Here is a 19,267-nt window from a genome sequence, read left to right as displayed (position 1 = left end):
CTGCCTCTTTGAAGCGGATCCGTGAAGTAGAAATTTGGAGACGTAAGCTGACGTGGAAATCTATCCCCATCCTTAGCAGGGAGGTGCTGGTCATGTGACCCGATGTTGAAATTGACAAGCTGCGAGCTAGTCCGGGAGTTTTTCCCCCCTTTCCTTTTTCCCCCTCCCCTCCCTCCTCGGCTTCCTTTCTTTGTAGCCACCTCAGGGGAAGCAACAGATCGTCACTCGGTGTTCTCACCGAAAGCACGTAATCGCCGGTGTAACTCATGTTGGCTGGGGGGCCTCCCGGCGCGCGGCAAGGCTGGGGTGCGCCCCCATGCAGCTCGCTTTTGCTCAGCTGCACGAACCCAGCCCTCCAATGCGCCCAGGGCGGTGAGAAACTCAACTCTCGTGGCCCCCACCCCACTCCTCGGGTGGGTGAGGGATACTGTGTGCTCGGGGTGGCCAGGTGGAAGCCCGGAGCTGAGTGGCCCGTGGTCGGGGAGTCGGTTCTACTGGAGGCTTAGGGTCGCATCCCCTTTTTCCCAGCCCTCCTCCTCAGGGTTGCGCTGGGAAGCACATCAGCCTTAGACCCTGGCCGGACCCCTTTCGGGGGCCAGGGTTCGTAATCGTGGATGTGCTGGCCTCGTGGCTTGTCTGATTTGCACGGTGACTTGATTACACGCTGGCATTCATGGTCACTTCCGAAGCGCTTTAGTGCCTTCCGTCCCTAAACCGCCAACAGCCAGGGCGGCTTTCCCCGCGGATTGTCAGTGATTCACGGGTCCGGAAGGGCGTTCGTTTTACCCGGGATCCACTTTTCCCTTCATGCTCCACGTCCGCCTCCTCACCCTACCCCTTGTCCTTGAAGAAACCCCCTTCTCCTCGCTGCCTGCCGTGGTTCGGAGAGACTCGGCAGGCCCAGAGGCGCAGGGGCTGCGCCCTGCTCACTGGTCAGCACGTCTGCCTGGTCTTCTGGAGCTGAGGAATCGGGAAACCATGCAATTGAGGCAAGCCTTGGGCTGTTTTAGAGGAGCTGACATCCGAAGAGCTTTCTCCTGGGTATGCTGGACCTTTGTGGGGGGCTCCACCCAGCTGCTTGAGGCTGTGGAGAAATGGGGGTGGCGAGGAGAGGGCTCCATGGCCAAGGAGTCTTGGTTTAAAAGAGGGATCATCTGCCTCCTCTTCCTTGCAAAGTGAGAGAGTGAAAGCAAGGGGTGCGCAGGCAGAAACTCAGAAAGCTCTGTGTCTTTTCCTGCCACTCATTCCAGAGAAGGAGCACAATGCCAAAGAAAAGAGAGGTGCACCTCCAACTCCCTCACCTTGGGCAATTAAGGATGCCTTGAAAAGGCTAGGTTTGTGCTCAAGATAGTCAGAGTCGTAGCGGCTTGTGTGAACCTACCTTCTCAGGAGGAGGAAATAGAGTAATTAAGAAGGCAAAATAATGCTCATCACTACTCTGTAGGATTGAAGGAACAATAAGATTTGAGGGAAACGAAAGAAGAGAGAGGGCATAGAGCAGACAGGCAAGGACAGGGAGAAGACCTAGACCTAGGGCCTCCCCAAAACACCGTTCTTCGAAGGAGCTGGGGTGTCACAGAAGGAAAATAAAAAACTGAAAAATGAAAACTCTTTCCTTGTTCAGGAAATAGCTAATGGTATTTACATATCTTGAGGAGATTTAGAGTATAAACTCTAAGATCTTTGGTGTTTAAGTGTCAACATTGATTTATTTATTTATTGCTGAGCTGACTGTAACTGACTCAGTAACAAATTTAATCATGTATTGCACTGAAAAAGAAATATTCTTATTATGTATTTTCTCCAAATAATGACCCACCATTGCATTTGAATACCCATTGTAAATATCAGTAATATCGAGTAATTACTCTGTAGTGGAGTAAACTAATTTATTAGCATTAATGTTTATATGGCTTTCCCCCTTTACAAGGATTGCTTATCACAAATCAAGCCAGTTGGACACACTGGTTTAATGAACTCTTTATTCAGGATTTGCTGCAAGAACTTTCATGCCCCTCATATCTCTGAGAGCTGAATTTGAAATTATTTGTGCATCTTCAGCTTGACATATTTGTCCACTGTAGCTTGCATAGAGGGCAGCGTCGGTATGAGCGAGAAGGTCCAGTAGGAGAGAAGGTTGTTGAGGAAGGGTAGCTTGGGACCTCCTAGAGCTGGGAATTACATGTATGGGGTTGCCCTGCAGTGAAAAAACTATTTCCAGTGGCGACCAGCAAGGCAAAATATTTGTTTCTCCACAGTATGTCTTTCTTGGAGACAGAATATAAAAGATAGAAGAGAGGTTTCAAACAGCTGTATTTGAATAGTTCCCTGGCTCGATTTTTCACTATCTCAAACTCTCTCCCAGCAGCCCACCCAGTCCTCACCACCCTCATCCTGGAACAAAAGGAATGCATGAAGGGTTTCAGTGACTTTGCCATAACAAAGGCGCCACCATTGCAGGGCTCGCCCCGCCCCTGGGTGAAGCCAAACAAATTCTTGCACTTGTATTAGGGCTTTTAAGAGTATAATTGAACCCGGGGGCATCTAGGAGCACCGAAAACAGTTCTAGACAGACCTGTGGTTTTATAGCAGTTTTGGCAGTCAACTTCAGCTTGTGCCTGGGCAGTGGGGCCGCAGTCGCCTGCCAGCGCCAGTGGGGGACACCAGGCCACCTCCCCCAGCTGCAAGCAGCCCCTCACTTAATTAGATCGGCTTCCTCTGGTGCCAAGGAGAGGGTGTCCTCACAGAAAGGTCAGTATGGGCTTGTGTGCTGTCTGGAATAACCACTGCCTCCTATGTCCTCCTTGAGGGCCAAGGCGAGTGGGTGCTGGCAGGTCTCTATCCCTTGGGCGTCTTCAGGCGACAAGGCGGATTCCCAAGGAAAGGCTCTGTCGGAGGAAGGGACTCTAGGAGTGGTTGGCAGGACTATTTGACAGGCTGTACTGAAGCTGGGTGCCCCAAGGGACTGGTAGCCTGGAAGTGGGTGTGTGGGCGCGCTGCCCTGAAGATGGATGAGGTAAAAGGCTTTTGATGGCAGCAGAAGGGAAAATGCCTGGAGCTGCCGAATGCTTTTAGTTCCCCCAGCAGGGACAAAACGCGAGGTGCTCAGGTCCCCCAAGGGTGCGCGATGACCCCAGTTTTGCCTGCTCCTGCTTTTCTCTTGCAGAATATACTTAGTGGTGTGAATGTTTCTCCTGGCATCCAGTGGGGGTAAAGGATGGGCGCTGCTCTGAGCTTTGGACCAAATATGCGGGAAGAAGGGGAGACAGAATTCTTGGTTTTAACTTTGCTGAGTCTAATTGACTCTTCTGTCTTGCAGGAGGCTCAACAGTCAAGCTGAACCTACCTGGCTTTGGGAAAGACCCCCCTGGGGCTAAGACCACCCCAGAAGGCCAAGTCCGAGTTTCACTTCTTGAAGCTGCCGCGGCAGGCCAGACTGTGACATTGGCCCGGGCGAATGGTTTCCCATGAGCTGTTCTTTCACAAGAGCTCCACAGCGAGGGGCCATCTCCAGAAAACACTCTTCAGCGTATATTTCCTTTAATCGTCAACCCGGAGCCCGAGGGCGGCTAATGCAAGAGGCCAAAAATGTTTGGAGGAAGAAAAACAAAGGCAGGAAGTGGCGGCTGCCTGATGGTGCGTGTGTGTCTGCAAAGAAGGGAGGGAGCCAGTTCAATCTCTTGTTTTTCTGAACTTCAAGGTCTAGGCAGCCTTTTGCAGGGCCGCCTGTCGCTCCTCCGCAGTTTGGAGGTGGCCGCCTGGAGAGGGGAAGGCAGGCATACCTGTCAGCCTCATCAAGGCGGAAACAGCTAACAAGATTTGTTCAGCAAAACGGACCAAAGCCAAGCCTTTCAGGGGCTTCATCTGATTTGGCTCTGAGATTGGGGAGGGAGGATGTGCGTCTCCCTAGGCCTCCTCGACAGGCTGAGTCCATCCTGGCTGGGACGGTGATCCGTGCACTCCTTGCTCCACCCGCCTTTCCAGGCAGGATATCAGAATAAAGTGTGCCCGGCTCCTCTGCCGCATCTGCTTCTTCTTGCAGCAGGAGAGGTCTGAGCAGTTGTGGGAGGGCTCCAATGGGTGATGCCCAGACAGAGTGGTTTCTGCGCCATCAACACGCATTTGGGCATTGTGAGGCCTTGTCACTGTGGTTGTCATGCCAGGGGCGTGTCCAACAGTCATTCAAGGGACACTTGATAGGCAGCCTAACACCCTCTGGCTCCAAGGGAGGATAGAGCTGGCTGTGGAGGTGCAGAGGAGAGCACCTCTAGATTCCAGGCTTCCAAACCCCACCTAGCCAGGCTTCTGGGCTGCCCTTTGTCCTTTGGGCTGCCTTGGGAGAAAGCAGCTGCTCCTTGTTCCCCAAATCTGGGAATCTGAAATCTCCAGTGCCTGCACTTGCGGCCCTTGGAATGCTCAGCGTGTGGTCCACAGTGTGAATGGCAAACTCAACTGCCCCACTCACCATGTTCCTTCTCCAGCCTGTTCTGTCCCCCAGCAGTGCCTGCTAGCTTGTTGCCTGTCCTGCCCCTTTCTAGCCAGTCTCCTTTTCTCAGGCCTCTTGCTTCTTCCGATGTCTCTCCTAGGCTGAGGTGCCACTAGAAGGCACCTGGTACTCAGGTATAAAGAAAATGGTCTATTAGGTTTCTGATTCCCATGATTTTAGCCTCCACCAGAGACCTACAGTTATTTCTCAGTGGATTTCTTAGGGCACCATCAATATTTTGCCTCTTCTTGCTGGCATGAGCCATTACTTTCCTCTGTCCCCAAATTTTATATCGTTTTTAGAAAGCTAAGCTACCCTGGTGACCATAATGCACACATGTGCAAGAGTTGCCTGGAAGGATGAGGGTGGAAACAGACACAGAGCCCTTCTCAGGGTTGGAGGCCAGGCTTTCATTGGGGACAATCTCCCTCCAAGTTGGAGGTGTTCTTGAGACTACTCTGTCCTTTGTGGTGACCTAGGAGATGAATTGTTTGGGATGGCCCAGGAAATCTCCCAGTATTTCTTCTCAGGGAATGGTTTATTGGTAGATCATGGTCAATGCATCACCTTTCCCTTTGATAAAATATCAGGGGATCACCTTTATCACTACCAAGTATAGAGAGGGGTTAATTTGTCCCTTTATCAAGGCCCTGACCCGCCCCTTCCCTTCCCTATAGCAAGGGAACAGGTAATGTCTTGAACTTGACCTCACATTTGGTTCCTGATCTGACTGACTAGCAGGTTCAATCATCCTAGAATTCCCTCAACCATCTGAAGAAGTCTCTATCCTTCCTCTGGCCACTGGGGGTAGGGCACAGGGCTCAGCTGAGGGTCTCAATCACCTAAGCAATCTGGTCATCATTTAGTTTAGTAGGTCTCAAACCAATGGGAGAAGGAAGGGTTCCCTCCTTTATTGTTGCCAACTCATTAGAGAAGATTTTACTTATTTTTTCCTACAGAGTGGGAACAAGTGGGGTGGGGGAAACATTGAAGGCTGAAACCCTAGTTCTCAGTGTATGCCTTCTATTTTCCCTGCATCCTTGGCCCAAACAGGGTTTCTCCAACCAAGCATTTCTGCAATAAAGAGGACAAAAGAGAGCAGCCCAACCATAAGGTTGGTTCTGGTTCTTGGACTCAGTTCCCAGGGCTGTGGCTCACAGGACACCTTCATGCTCCAAGTGTCAAATGCCTTCTAGGGCAACTCCATTTTTACTTAGTTTCAGTGGCAACTCAGATGCCAGGGTTGAGAATAGCCCCCGTCAGTCCCCATTCAGCCTTCCCGTAGGAAGCTCCCTGACCCACCCTGCCTGCCAGTTCCACGATGGTACCCATTTACAGACAATCCCTCCTGCTCTGTCTCCCCCTTCCTCACCACCCAGGCCTGCCCATGCAACTCTAGGGATAAAGCCAGCTTTCCTGTCTTTTGAGAAAAGAAAAGATCTTTTGAGATCCTCTTTGGTTCACCTGGGGCAAGAGACTGAGTGGCAAACTAGACTTGAGTTCTTATTGCTGGGTCTGAGGCTCTGACCTGCCATAGGCTGGCTATGGGCAGGGGGTAAAGTGCTCCCTCCTCTGCAGAGCACTGTGAGGCGTTTTTATACGGGCAGAGTCTACCTCAAAGATTTTAGGCAGGAGAAGAACATCGAGGATCTCACCAAAAGGCCTGCCATGCACTGATGGAAGATCTGAACTCAGGAACCCCAGCAGGGTCTTAGCTTTCCCGTCTTACTCCAGGCCTGCTGGCCCTGACCAGCACTTGTTCCTACCAGGACCTAGTACACGGATCGATCCAGCCATGTCTGCTCCCCTTAGGCTTGTAGGCGCTCCTTTCTTTCCCAGGCTAGGCCTTCACAGTCCCCGAAGTCTGCTGGACTGGGGCAGATCCTGCTCTTCCAGGACCAAGACATAGCCTGGTCGACCCCTGACCGGGGGACTCCTTTCTAACAGGGTAAAGGAGTTAGAACCCAAGAAAGAATGCTGCATGCAATGCTCAAGCCCAGGCTAACAGAACCTGCTTGCAGCAGAAGTGATGGCTCCTAATTGTATGTCCTGGGCCTTCTAGCAACCGTGGCTTGGGCGGCGGCGGCGGCGGCGGCGGCGGCGGCTATCGCGGCCGGCCCTGACCGCGGAGGCGGTGGCGCCGAGGACTTGACCTTTACCGGGCGAGAGGAGAGCAAGTTCTGCGCCGCCAGGAGGGGCCCGCTGCGGCTCCGGCCTCTTCCACCCAATGGCAGCCCAGGCAACCCACGCAGGCTGCGCGCTCCCCCGCATTCCCCCCTCCATTTTGTGCGCTGTCCCCGGGCAGCCTGCCTGCGGGCCAGGAAAACAAAGCCCCCAGCGTTATCCTCACCATCTCCCCTGTCAACTCCTGTCCCTAACCCCCACGGTCAGAAGGCCGAGGCGAGGCCTAAAGCTAAGCAGTCCAAGACCTTCTCCAGGGCCCTCTCCTCGCGCCCGACCCCAGCCGCCCTCGGGTATAGCCTGGGTACGGCTCCGTGCCAACCGGCCTCCGCCGGGGCTCAGTTCCCGTGCTGGGGGTCCTGGCGTCAGGCTGCGGCCTGCGCCGGGCCTTCAGCCGAGCCCGCGTCGCCAACGCACGGGGACGGCGTAGGCCCTCGCCGGCCGCGTCCCAGCCGAGGTGAAGAACGCGCTGCCCGTGTCCCCGCTTGGCCTGCTCGCGCTCGGCTCCCTCGGATCTCATCCCACCGGTCAGCTCCGGGCTCCGAAAGCGGAAGTCTTTGGTAGAGAAGAACATGGTTTCTTTTCAGCCCGTCTCAAACCCCCTTTTAGAGAAAATGGTCCTGTCAAGTTTTATTTCCCGTTGCAAACCACCTTCCACGCTGCCAAGAATTAAAGACCAGGAGAGATTAAATCCCCATTATCCTCTTGGAGAGGAGGGCGTGGCGGAGAACGGGGCTCCCCACGAAACCTTTCTTGCCGCGCGGGTCCACAGCAGAAAGCGCCCCGGGGCCCGCTCGACCAGCGGTGACGTCAGCGGCAGCTTCGGGGAGTCGCGCCGCGCGGGTCCAGGGGACTTGCAGTGCCCGCCAGGCGCGGCCTCGACCCCCGCCTCACGGTCCCGCTGAGCTACGGACTGGCGCTGAGCCGGCCGTCGGAGCGCGGCCCTCGCTTCGAGGGTCGGAGCCTCCATTTTGAGTGGGGGGTTCCTGTGGGAGCGCGAAGATTTGAGGCCGCGCTTCTGTCTAGAGGGCGCGTCTCCAGGCCTCTCCGCGTTCCCCGAGCTCCGCATCCGCGCGTCCACACCCGCACCTAAGCAGGCCCGCGCCGCTGCGCGGCCTCTTGCGAAGCTCTGAAAAATCTCACACACAGTTGTAATGATTTCTGCCCGGTGGATTCAGCTCTTCAGAAATGAAATCGACTGTGGCAAGGCCTTGGCTGCTCTCACGGAGGGATTTTTTCCCCTCCCTTTATAATAAAATTTAAAATAGCAAGCTCTCCAGGCCATGATCTGTGCAAGGTAGATGAGTGAGGATTGGGTGGGTCTTTTCAGAGAATAGAGCCAGTTGTTATTTACCCGGTGCCCGAACAGATGAAAACTTAATTAGCGCGCCTGTCCTAAAAGGTAGGCGTAAATCTCCCCAGGCCTTTTGGATAACGCTACATGAGATGTGAGCAACTCGCTGCACACTTCTCTGAATGTCCAGGACTTGGGCTGCTGACACGCATTCGATGAAGTTTAAAGGAATGCGGATAAATCAGCAAGCCCCTAGCGTCAGAGAGAGAGAGAGAGAGAGAGAGAGAGAGAGAGAGAGAGAGAGAGAGAGAGAGAGAGAGAGAGAGAGAGAGAGAGACAGACAGAGAGAGAGAGAGAGACAGAGAGAGAGAGACAGAGAGAGAGAGACAGAGAGAGAGAGACAGAGAGACAGAGAGACAGAGAGAGAGACAGAGAGACCTGCAAGTCTAGAAGGGCGCCTCTCAACCCACCCGGGCTGGGGATTAGCAATTAGCAGTCTCAGTCTCGGGCAACCTCCATCTGGGCTGGAAACTGGGTAATTCACAGAAAGAAAGGGAGATGCTGCATCTTCACCCAGCCCTCCAAACACGCAGAGCAGTGTAGTAGGCCATATTTACTATACAGTGAAATCCAACTACCCGCACACAAAAGTATCACTCTCCGCTGGATTTCTTCGCTGCCTCCTGGTGAATTTCTCGGAAAACATTTCAATTAGGTTGAATCTTAAAAATGAATAATTTCCTTTTTCCAACTTTCTTAACAAATTTTCTTTCCTTTTCTGTTAAAAAAAAGCCAATTTAAATGAATGGCCTCAACTCTGCATCAGGGATAATTAGTAGTGAAATACATAGTGACATTTTACAATCAACCACTTAAGTTAATAAATTTGACAGTATTAAGAGCAGATGGGGAAAGTCCTATATTGATTTTGGGGGGGGGGCTTCAGGAAGTTTCCTTTTTAGAAAAAAAAACTCGAATTGGGGTTTAAACCACAGTATTTATGGATTAGTGACTTGCATTATTATTCTTATTTTTCAAGAGGAGGCTGCTGTTTCCCTAGCTGTCTTTGTTCTACAAGTTTTAGGCATTTGGGAGCCATTATAATCCATGCCCACCTCAGTTTATCTGGTAGCCCCATGGACACTTTCAGTATGAAGGGCATTAGGTAAGATTGATGCTATCAACAACCATTTTAGAACTGGGGTGGGGGGTGTTCCTGACGTTATTTTTGTCATTACAGTTTCAAAAACTGGAGAGAGAAAAAAGAAGGCTACTACTTTACCCAAGGTTCTTGCAGTGGCGATGGCTTTTGAAAGGGCGGTATTCTGGCTGCAGAGCTGCTGTTGGTCTCTTTTTTCTAGGCCTGAGGCTCAGAATATTTCTTACATCTAAAGAAAAATATCCCCTATCAACAGAAGAGTCCTCTTCGGAGCTATTTGTAAGCACACTGATCCAGATTTGAGGGGATTTTCCACCACTTTAAACATTTGGGGAGAAAGTTGTTACTTTGGCTCTTTTACAACTGGAACTGTGGCACAAAACGTGGGGAGGTGGATCTGAAGCAGCGTTTTCATTTCTTTCCAGAAGTGAAGTGAAAATCCTCAGGGCAGCCAAATATGATTGCATTCACAAGACCATTTGATATATATGGTTCAGGATCATGCTTTTTTGAAATAGGTTTATAGTTTTTGCTTAGATCTTCAGCTATAAAGCTCTCAGTCTTTAGGCAAGCTGGGAGAGGTTTCCATCAGTCAGGCTTGTAACCAACCAATATTATTTTCCACCAAATGATGTATTAAGTTCTTTCATTCACTATTTCTTTCCTCTAACATAAAAATAAAATTAATCTGCATCTGATAATTCCACATCTCCAGGCTACTGGTTCTACCAACATTTTAATACATGTGTTCATAGCATGGATTTGACAAAAAACACGTAACTCTATGTGTCTATTAAATATATAAACATACATATGCATTATTTACGACTCTGAACCCAGCACCCGATGTACTGTTAGGGGTCAATAAACAGTAGATATAAAAATTTATCATTATTATAGTTTTGATAGTGATTGTAATATTAAATTATATATTTCTCCTACAAATCAAATGGCAGATTTGCAAGCATCAGTGTAAGATTGCACACCACCCTGGAGTGGCATTCAGCTCCGAGCTATACAGGATAACTCTCCTTCCCCATACATATTATGGTCATTTTGTAGATATGAGATATTTAAGTTCCCTTTACTGACCTCCTGAGAGGTGGGTTTCTTTGAATTTCTGAAATGTAACTCTAGAACTCTAGAGTTAGCGCAAGGCATCTGAAACTTTTTATTTACCGTTAAGGTTTCCTGATAGCTCTAATTAGGGTGGTAGACCACCTTGAAGAATAAGGGTGAGAAGAAAAATGGTTATTTAAGAACATCTCTCGGACTGTAAGAAAAATGTACAGCTTGAAAGCAGATCTGCAGAAATCTGAGTGAGCTGCTGTGAAGACAAATCAAATTGGTCATTAAAGAAAAGGAACAAGGCATCATCATGTAAAGTACATTTTGTACCTCAACTCTAGAAATTACCTTAAATTACAATGTTGTGAGTCATCAGCAATTAATACTATATCTGTACAGATTCTATAATTATATATACAAGCACACACAAGCACTGATATGCAAATGTATACATGTATACACATATATGATATATATTCACATATATACAGGCACATGTATAATTTACATATATTCAAATTTGCTCCATTTGGAGCCAAATAAATGAGTACTAAATCTCCAAAATAGCAAGTCAAGGAGGTAAGAATTGATTTCCTGGAAGCTAAAGAATTACAAGGAGGCTTGTCAACACCAGGTGGCGCCCTTGATCTACTAATCCAGCCCAGACCAATTCATGAGCTGTCAAAAGTCAAGGTCACAAATTGTCTTTTTTCCTCAAGGTCAAGGTTTAAGGCCTTTCCTAGTCCTGTCATTTCAACAAATATCAAAACCTGCCCTTTCAGACACATGCAGACCCAACCACAGAGTTTAAAATACGACAGCCTAAGCATTGCTGATACTAAACAACTGGTATTCATTTTCCATAGGGAGCCTGGGAATTTATACTATCTCTTCCTCCTTTCTTTTCTTTCCCTTTCACCTGACACTTTCATCTCCTTAAGGCACTTATCATTTTCAGAATTTCAGTTATGAGAAATTTCTCTCTTTTCTTAAAAATTTTTAAACCCCCCAAAAGTTGAATAATACTAGAAAAGAATGGTCCTGGGTTTGTATGAGACAAACCTGCTCCTTTTCCGTGCAGGGCACGTTTAGCAAAGGAAAGTAGCGAGTGTTTCCTTCAAATTTTACTGGCAGTGACTATTTTATTAACAGAATTAATACCACTATATCACTATCTACAGATTTAATTTTTCCATTTTTCGTAGAACTATTTATAAAGCAGGTGCACAATACACTTTCACAGTGTGCTGAATGTCTTTATTTACAAGATAGTATTTTAAAGTGAATATGAACACAACGAATGTGCTGGTTGAAACAACTGCTTGATTAAAAATGTGCTATGAAGATGAATCCCTAAACTTTCTAGTGCAGTCTCATAACACAATAAAGAAGGAAAAATACTAATCTCTTGAAAGACCAAAATATAGTATGTCAACATCTAAATATTTTGGGAAAATGAATTTCTATTCTGAGTTTTCTAAAAAATAAAAAGAAAATGATTTCTCCAGCAAAATATTTAGCAAATATTGGAGAATACCAATTTAGATGAAAAAACTTAGATTAAAAAAATGAATTGCATCAAAACTGAAGTCTATCATGTTGGGGTGGGACCTTCTGGAAGATCTGACATAAAATGAATTCTGCAGATTATCTGTTGATTTAAACATTTTTAAAAACATCCAATTCTCCGGAAAATCACTGATAATGGGTAGTTCAAATGCGAAAAATAGACTTGCTATAAGCAACTAAAAATTATTCTTGGAAGGACATTACCAACCTGGAATTCCTTTGTAGCCTCAAAGGTTTAAACTGGTTGTATTTCCTACCAAGACACATGATCTTCAGAAGCGCTTTCCTCTCCTTTTTCCTTTCAGAGTAAATAGTTCTGGATTATTTCAGTACCTTCTCCCCCCAGACACACCTATACATAAAACATATTTCACAAAACATAATATAGGAATTTCACTAAGATTTACCTGAGCATACACTTAACATGCAAAGGGGATGGCAATGTAAGAAGGACGAGCAGATGCTTACAACAGCCACTTGCTTTTGTAACCAACTTTCGGATTATTACCATCTAACATAGTGTCCTAAAATATAACGGTCACATAAATACTTACAAGATTTCAGTAAATGAGTAACTTATCTGAAATTGCATTTTAGGGGTTGATGTTTGACTCTAGAGTCTGTCATGTAACGGTCTGGTGGGGTTGGTGGGGAGAACTGGCAGTCTTTATCATCTCTTAAAGTTTTTAAAAAGTTGTAGATTCCATTACAGAGAAAGACAGCAAAATGTCAGTGTCTCTCTTTCCATTTCTTCAATTATTGTTAAGCGTTATTATTATCTGGGCAAAGCAATGAGTTCAGAAGCATTTCTTCAAGTTCCCTCTGCTCCATTTTTAATCCATTAACTAGTGGTCTTCAGTTTGTTGATGACTTTTTTCTCTTTGACCCTCCTGTTCTGGAACCAGATTGTGACCTGCCGCTCAGAGAGGTTTGTTGTGGCTGATATCCTCCTCCGTTTGTCCTTGGTAATGAATTTGTTCGTGGCGTATTCCCGTTCAAGTTCTTTTAACTGTACCTTGGTGTAAGGCACGCGCTTCTTTCTCCCTCTTCTATAGGAGCTGGCATCCGAGGGATGGGAGACCACGTCTGGAAGACAGAGAAGGCAAGTTATACATGGACCAGACGGGGCCAGGACACAGGCGACAGCTCGATAGGATACACGCGCCTGGAGCGGGCTGCTCTTTGCTACACGCTGTACCTTCCGGCCTTCTGCCAAAGCTTGGCGGGTTAGGGGAGAGGGTGGTTAGTTTTGCACTGAAATGAAATCGCCCAGAGCTCTAGTGATCAGCCCAACAGGTTATCTTGCATGCCCAGCGCGCCTGGCCTCCACCTCTTGGCCCAGATGGCCACACCTTAGCGCCCCCGAACCAGGGCACAAAGCTCTTGTGCCTGGCTCCTCCTGGTTTGCCCCAAGCCCCAACACTCTGATGCTTCACCAATGAAACCATTTTCCGAAAGCGAATAGTGGCAATTTGATGAGCCAAATAGCGGTTCGATTTCTCAGTTTCAGTCAGTGTCAAGGGCTGGGGAGGGCGGGGCGCAGAAGGAGAAGGAAGCTAGTGTGGGTCCCCTCAAGCTTCCTCGAGGCCACCCTTCACCCAAGGAAGACCAGGGGCCAGCTCAACTTAGGGTAGTGCGGACAGCGCCAGCCAGCCGGGATCAGCTCCCAGCCGGGTGCGGCTCCGCTGAGGCAGCCAGGGGGAGAGCAGAGGGCCACCCGGGCGACCCCCGGGCGTGAGCTGAACAGAAGCTGGAGTAGACCCGAAGACCCGGGGCTGGAAAGGGGGGCGCCATTTACCGGGCAGAGTGGACTTCCAGAGGTGGGGAGGCTGCGCCTGCTCTTTGGGGCAGTACATTTGGCTGTTCCAGCCGTTGGGCAGCGCCCAGGGCTGGTAGCTTTCCATGGGAAGACCCAGGGGCTCGTGGCGAGACTCGCCGGGGCCCCCGAGCCCCGGGACCACCGGCATATCCAGGTAGCCGGGCACGGGCTGGTGGTGGTGGTAAGGCCCTGCCGCGTAGCCCTGGTGGTAGAAGGCGAACTCCTTAGCGCGGGAGCTGAACTCCTCGGCTGCGGGGCCGGCGGTGTCCATGTACTTGTCCGCGAAGGCGGCGGCGGCGGCCGAGGCGGGCTGCGCGCACGATTTGATGGCGTTGGGGTGCGGACCCATGCGGGCGCACGGGTAGTAGCTGCTGCCGAAGTAACCGTAGGGCAGCGCCGCCGGCCCCGACGAGCTCTGCGCTGCGGCGGAGCAGGGGCTGCACTGCTTGGCGGCCTCGGCGCCCGCGGGGCCCGCCGGGCCCGGCCCGCCCGAGGACGACGCAGCGGCGGCGGCGGCGGCGGCGGCGGCTGCGGCGGCGGCGGCGGCCGCGGCCGAAGGGGGCGCCTCCCCCGGCGCGCTGCTGTAGGCGGCCGCGGCGCCCGGCGCCAGGGGCGCGGGGTGCGCCATCAGGTTGCGGCATTGGTTGGCCGCGGCCGCCGCTGCCGCCGCCGCCGCCGCCGCCACCGAAAAGTTGCCCCCTGCGGCCGCCGCCGGGTGGGGGAAGCCCCCGCCCCCGGCCCCGGCCGCCGCCGCCGCCGCCGCTGCCGCCGCCGCCGCCGCCCCTTCCATGTTCTTGTTGAGCTCGTCGGCCACCAGGCCGCCGCCGTTGTCGTAGAGAAACATGACGGTGGGCTCGATCCAGCGGGGGTGGAGGAGCACGGAGGCTGTCATAGCCCGAGCCGCATGGAGAAGACCCCAGTGGCGCTGTTTTAAAAAGCCCCCAAGAAGTGAAGAGCGCGCGGCGCGGGGCCGGGGCCCGAGCGAGGGGGGCGGATCGCGCCCTGCGGGGTCGCGCCAGGCGGCCGCCCATTGGCTCGCCCCCCCGCCCCGCCCCCGGCGTATGCAAAGCGGGCGGCTCCGGCCGGGCTCCGCACGGGGCACCCGCGGTCCCAGCCGCCGAGCGCTCGGTCCCCGGCGCCAGGGCTCGCCGCGCGGCTGTGCACCCTTCATCCCGGGGAGAGGCGGGGGCCGCGGGCGGGCGAGCGGGCGAAGAGGGGAGGGAAGTCCCTTTTCGGTCCCCCTTCCCTTCCTGTCTCCCTTGGCGGGGAGGGGACGTGGGCGCACCGTTGGGTTACGACCAGAGGCCGTGGGGACGGGTCAGGCAAAATCCTCCTGTGGCCAGGGATGAAAGACCGATGAAGACGGGACTAGCCTAGATCAGGCTGAGTGTTTCTCGGGGATTTGGGGGCTTTCTTTCCAGGTGTCTTAGCGTCTTTCTGCGGGGAGACCACAGGACGGATATCGTCGCTTTCCGCTTAGACCACGTCAGGGGAACAGAGGCAGGGTGTTGGCTACTTGTCGGTTCCCGCGGTTACGCCTGGCTCTGGGGTCCCAGGACATCCCACTGAGACGCTTGGACTGGACTTAGGAGCTCCCTTCCTTTCCCTGTCCACAGTCTTAGTGGACGGTTTTCGTACACTTGCATTTAGGCCCATAGACGCAGACAGAACCCGTCACGCACGCTTGAGTGTACACTGATGCGCCCAGTTTTGTACATAGCCTATTTTTCCGATCTGACCCAGTAACAATTCTTCCTCCTCCTCCAGAGACTTTGGGATGGAGAGAAGACCATTCACCCATGCTCCCGTCTCTCCAGTTGCTGGCTCCTCATGGAAGGGGCTTAAAGAGGAACAGGCCCCAGCTGGTCTGCTGGCCGGGACTCCAGGGGCCTCACGAAAGCTGCTCCATAGAGCCCGGGTTGGACCTGATTCTCCAGACATCTGGGAACCCACTTTTGGATTCCATTTTTGGGAAAAGAGAAAAGGGTTCTTTGGGGGGGTCACTTCATGTCTTCCCCTCAGGTAGGAGCTCCAGCCTGCAGAGGGTGCCCAGTGCCCAAGAACCAGCCTAAGAAGCTTTTCCTGTGTGCCTGGGAAATGCGACCCTTTTCTGGTAGCACTGTGGGTGCTGGTACTGGAAGAGCTAGGCAGCAACCCTTCTTGCAGCTGCCATGATTTGATGAGGGATTCTGGGGGTCCTGCCGTTTGGGGGCCAAATGTTTCCACCTCTGATTGTGTGACTGTGAGCTGGTCAGATGCCCGGAATGGGAAGAAGCATTCAAAGTGAAAGTGGGCACCTTCGGGAACATTCCAGCTGGGAACACTGGACTCCCTTCCATCCCAGGCTAACTGGTGAGCAGCCAGACTTGGATTTGCCCTGGGTCCCAGCTTGCAGCCTCAGACCTAAACTCAGAAGCTGTGCATACCACCCCACTGTTCTGCTCTCTGAGCTGCTTGGGCTTCCTGCAGGGTACAGACCAATGACTGGGGTCAGGCTTTTATCTGCCTAGATCCCGGGGTTTTCCCTGACCAATGTAAGTTTTGCCCAGTAAAACCTTCTCTGCCCCCAGTACCTCCCCCACACTGAGTGTGCCCTTTCCCTCTTGACTTCTTAGTAGTTCTGGGTAAATATTGATTTGCCCCCGGTTTACCTTCTCCCTGACTAGCCATTTGCAGACTGAGGAATTGGGCTCTGTAAAAACTTGATTTTTGTGTTACTTTCCGGCCATTTCGTCCCCCACCCTCTTCTCCCTCTAAGTGGCATTGTAAAACTCACAGTGACAAAGAGACAGGGTAGGGTTGGAAGGCTCAGTTCCTGGGGACTTGAGGGTGGTTTTACATACGGGTCAGACAAGGCTGGAGGCCAAGGTCAAGTTGAAAGTTGCAGTCTAGTCAGCGTGAGAAAACTGCCCTGCAAGCCTGGAGACCGAGGCAGCTGTGCGGAGCGGCTGCGAAAGGCCCACTACCCATCTCCCTTCACTTCTAATTCCTTTTTTTGTTTGGAATTCTAGTTTCTGGCTGTTTGGCTGCCCAGTATTTTATTTTTTCTGCCTTTGTGGAGTTTTGGGGCAGTATTTACTGACTCTTCTTCTCGGCCTCCACCCTGCTCTTCGCAGGGGCTTTGAGCCTCTTCTGTTTTCCAGCTAGTCCCAGAAAAACGAAAAGACAGCTTGGGAAGCCCCCAGCAACCGACGCCTGTGCCAGCTCACCTCTGGCCGTGGTGAGGCGGCTGGTGCGCACGAGCAGCCAAGGCCAGCTCCGTGTCCTTCCCTCCCCCTCCCGCTTCCCTGGAGCCGGGAGCCTTTTATGCAGACTGCCAAAGTGGACTAGGTCCTTCCTCACCAAAAATGGTGAGACAAGATTTCATCTTGTTCGCTGAGGAGCCACAACCAGGTTTGTCTGGGACGGAAGGCGCTGGGAAGGGAGAAGAGGAAGGCTTTGGGTTGCAGCTCAGATTCATTTGGCTTTGCTTCTCACACATGGCGCCCCCACCAGGGAAGGGCTTGGGGCCCATATTATTGAGATTTATGTCTCCTTATCATTTTAAAAAAAACCTCTGAAGACATGCTTACTTAGAGGGAGGCAGCCTGCTTCTCTCTTGTCTCAGATCACGATATGTATGATGTGATTTTTCTGTCAGGTATGTCAGTGGCGTCTTGGGATGCTTTCACTATTTTTAAGTGCCTGCATGTCCTACTAAATATTGAGCTGTAGGCATTAATCAGTGGAAATGGTTTATATAATTAGAATGAGTTCTGTGAATAATTGTGGGTATGAGTTTCTAGAATTTCAACCTACTTTGAAGCAAGAATAATCCCCTTTCAGTATTTCACTGATAAGCCTTTCATTAATGGTTCCCAGTGTGGATTCTTACTCCACCAGGCAATCACCAAACTGGCTTACTGTAGAAAAAGAAAGGTCCAGAGGACAATAAAGACTGGACTGTGTTCTTAGAGACCAACGCAGATACTCCCGGCATTCTGCCCCTTTCCCCAAAGGCAAGCTCAAGATTTGCTTGCCTGCCCAACTAGTGGTGCCTGATCTCCTTAGCTGCCCCCTGATTTTTGTCCCCACAGGCTCAGGGTTTCCTATAGGATTACAAAGAAGCATTGTCAGTTTAACAATTTTATCCTCAGACTTTCCATGGGTTAAGCTGAGGAAGCCAGGGCACACACTGGGATCTTCGGCAGCAGCGGCCACTTGAGCAAGAGAGCCAAGGAGAGGGGCTGTGTGGGTGGAGGTGGAAGAGGCTTTGGTCAACCCCAGGACCTGTCTGGTGCCCCCAGGTTTTTCTGGAGTCCTCCTGAGAGGGCAGTGAGGGGCAGCACCTGAGAGGGCTGGACGCAGCCTGGCTTTTTGTTCAAGGGGTTATAGATCCTTTCTCTTGCTCCAAAACACCTTGGTTTCTTACCTTGTGGGGTGGCCTAGGCCTCCCTATAGGGATTTGGCTGCCCTAAGCCTCCCACTGAAGAACGAGACCTTGGCTGGGGTTTCTTGTGAGGAGGACTTGATGATGCCAGCCTGGGCCAAGGGCCCCTGGGGATCCAGGGTTGGAAGAGAAAAGGACAAAGGGAAAGCAGGTTTTGATTGAATTTGATTTCATTTGCAAATGAAATTTACCTGCTATCACTTTAGCTCGGAGGAGACTGTCAGCACTACTCCCTGGCATTACTTCTTTGCATCTATCCAACGTTAGGATAAACATTCCTCCTTGGTTTTAAAGACACTCTGTATTTCAGGATATTCATGTGTTTCTAATGTATCCAAGCAGCTTTATGAGCCACATTTGCAGAACATCTTAACCCTGTCTCTTCCACCCAGGGCGGACTGGGGATGCAAAGATAATGGCAAAAGAAGAAAGATCCAGGAGGTGGGGGTTGAGAGGTGGAGCTGGCTAGGAAGGAGAGAGAGGGAACATTTTCAAACAGGGTACTACTTCAGAGTTCTCACTGGAGCAAACCATTTGGGAAAGGGGCAAATGGGGGACTGCTGTATTTATGGTGTAATTTTTGAGGGTTCACACCCCTATTCCCATCAGGGTGGAACTGTATGCTTTTTGCTTAAAGGGAAAGGGTCAGTCTTGAAACCTGGGCTGGCTGGTGAGCAGGGGAATGGTGCGTTCTGTCATCCACTTAAGCTTTTGTGTTAGATGTTTGCACATTTGAAGGAACAATGAGGTACTGAAAGGCTCAAGGCTCTGGGGATAGTTTTGGGCCATGGAAAGACACTGCACTGCGCAGACCAAATGCTAACTCTTGAAAGTGGAAGTGTAACGTCTGACAAGACCCACACAGAACCCGTCTTGCCTTCAAGATCCCCGCATAGGGTGGATTTTTTCGGGCAGCAAGTTTTTAGAGGAGCAGCTCTCCTGCAGCCTGCCAGGTTCCATTCCTCACCACAAAGCCTCTAGTGCAAATGGCCTCAGAAGGGTCCCCCGCTTCAGGGCCACCCTATCCTGTTTTCTCCAGAAAGCTGCTGAGGAGGGAAGAACAGGGCTCCCCAACTTTCAGAACAACCAGTCTCAGGTCTCAGGTTCCATTAACGGCACCCCCCTCCCCGCACAACGGCTTCCCGTGGCACCCGATCTCCTCGATCTCCTCGGGGCTGGGTGCAAACTTGCAGTAAAGAGCGCTCGGCCTCTGAGACTTGGCTCTGGGAAGCTCGAGTGATTCCCGAAGCCCATTTAGGGGG

General features: G+C 51.2%; 1 protein-coding gene and 1 long non-coding RNA gene across 2 annotated transcripts; one reads left to right on the top strand and one right to left on the bottom strand.

Moving 5' to 3' along the window:
* The first annotated feature begins 853 nt into the window (after window positions 1-853).
* LOC147829219 (uncharacterized) lies at window positions 854-4,022 on the top strand. The gene is made up of 2 exons (XR_015449318.1): window positions 854-1,041; window positions 3,320-4,022. It is a non-coding gene; the product is annotated as an uncharacterized LOC147829219 (long non-coding RNA).
* A 4,861-nt stretch (window positions 4,023-8,883) lies between these two features.
* Window positions 8,884-14,544, bottom strand: Hoxa13 (homeobox A13). The gene is made up of 2 exons (XM_087206601.1): window positions 13,556-14,544; window positions 8,884-12,843 (listed from the first exon to the last, which is right to left on the bottom strand). The coding sequence occupies exons 1-2, from the start codon at window positions 14,466-14,468 to the stop codon at window positions 12,599-12,601; spliced, it is 1,158 nt and encodes a 385-aa protein (XP_087062727.1). The 5' UTR covers window positions 14,469-14,544; the 3' UTR covers window positions 8,884-12,598.
* Between the last annotated feature and the right edge of the window lie 4,723 nt (window positions 14,545-19,267).

This window comes from Heterocephalus glaber, unplaced genomic scaffold (assembly GCF_053883595.1).
Source record: "Heterocephalus glaber isolate CG9 unplaced genomic scaffold, H.glaber_assembly_v1.0 deba00000676, whole genome shotgun sequence".
Lineage (NCBI taxonomy): Eukaryota > Metazoa > Chordata > Mammalia > Rodentia > Bathyergidae > Heterocephalus > Heterocephalus glaber.
This window is presented reverse-complemented; position numbering and strand designations above follow the sequence as displayed.

Bases quoted from the DNA above. Each gene is read 5' to 3' on its own strand.
- Hoxa13 (XM_087206601.1), bottom strand. From the start codon at position 14,468: ATGACAGCCTCCGTGCTCCTCCACCCCCGCTGGATCGAGCCCACCGTC. The intron at 12,844-13,555 runs GTAAATGGCGCC...TCTGTCTTCCAG, and splicing joins CTGGAAGTCCACTCTGCCCG to ACGTGGTCTCCCATCCCTCG.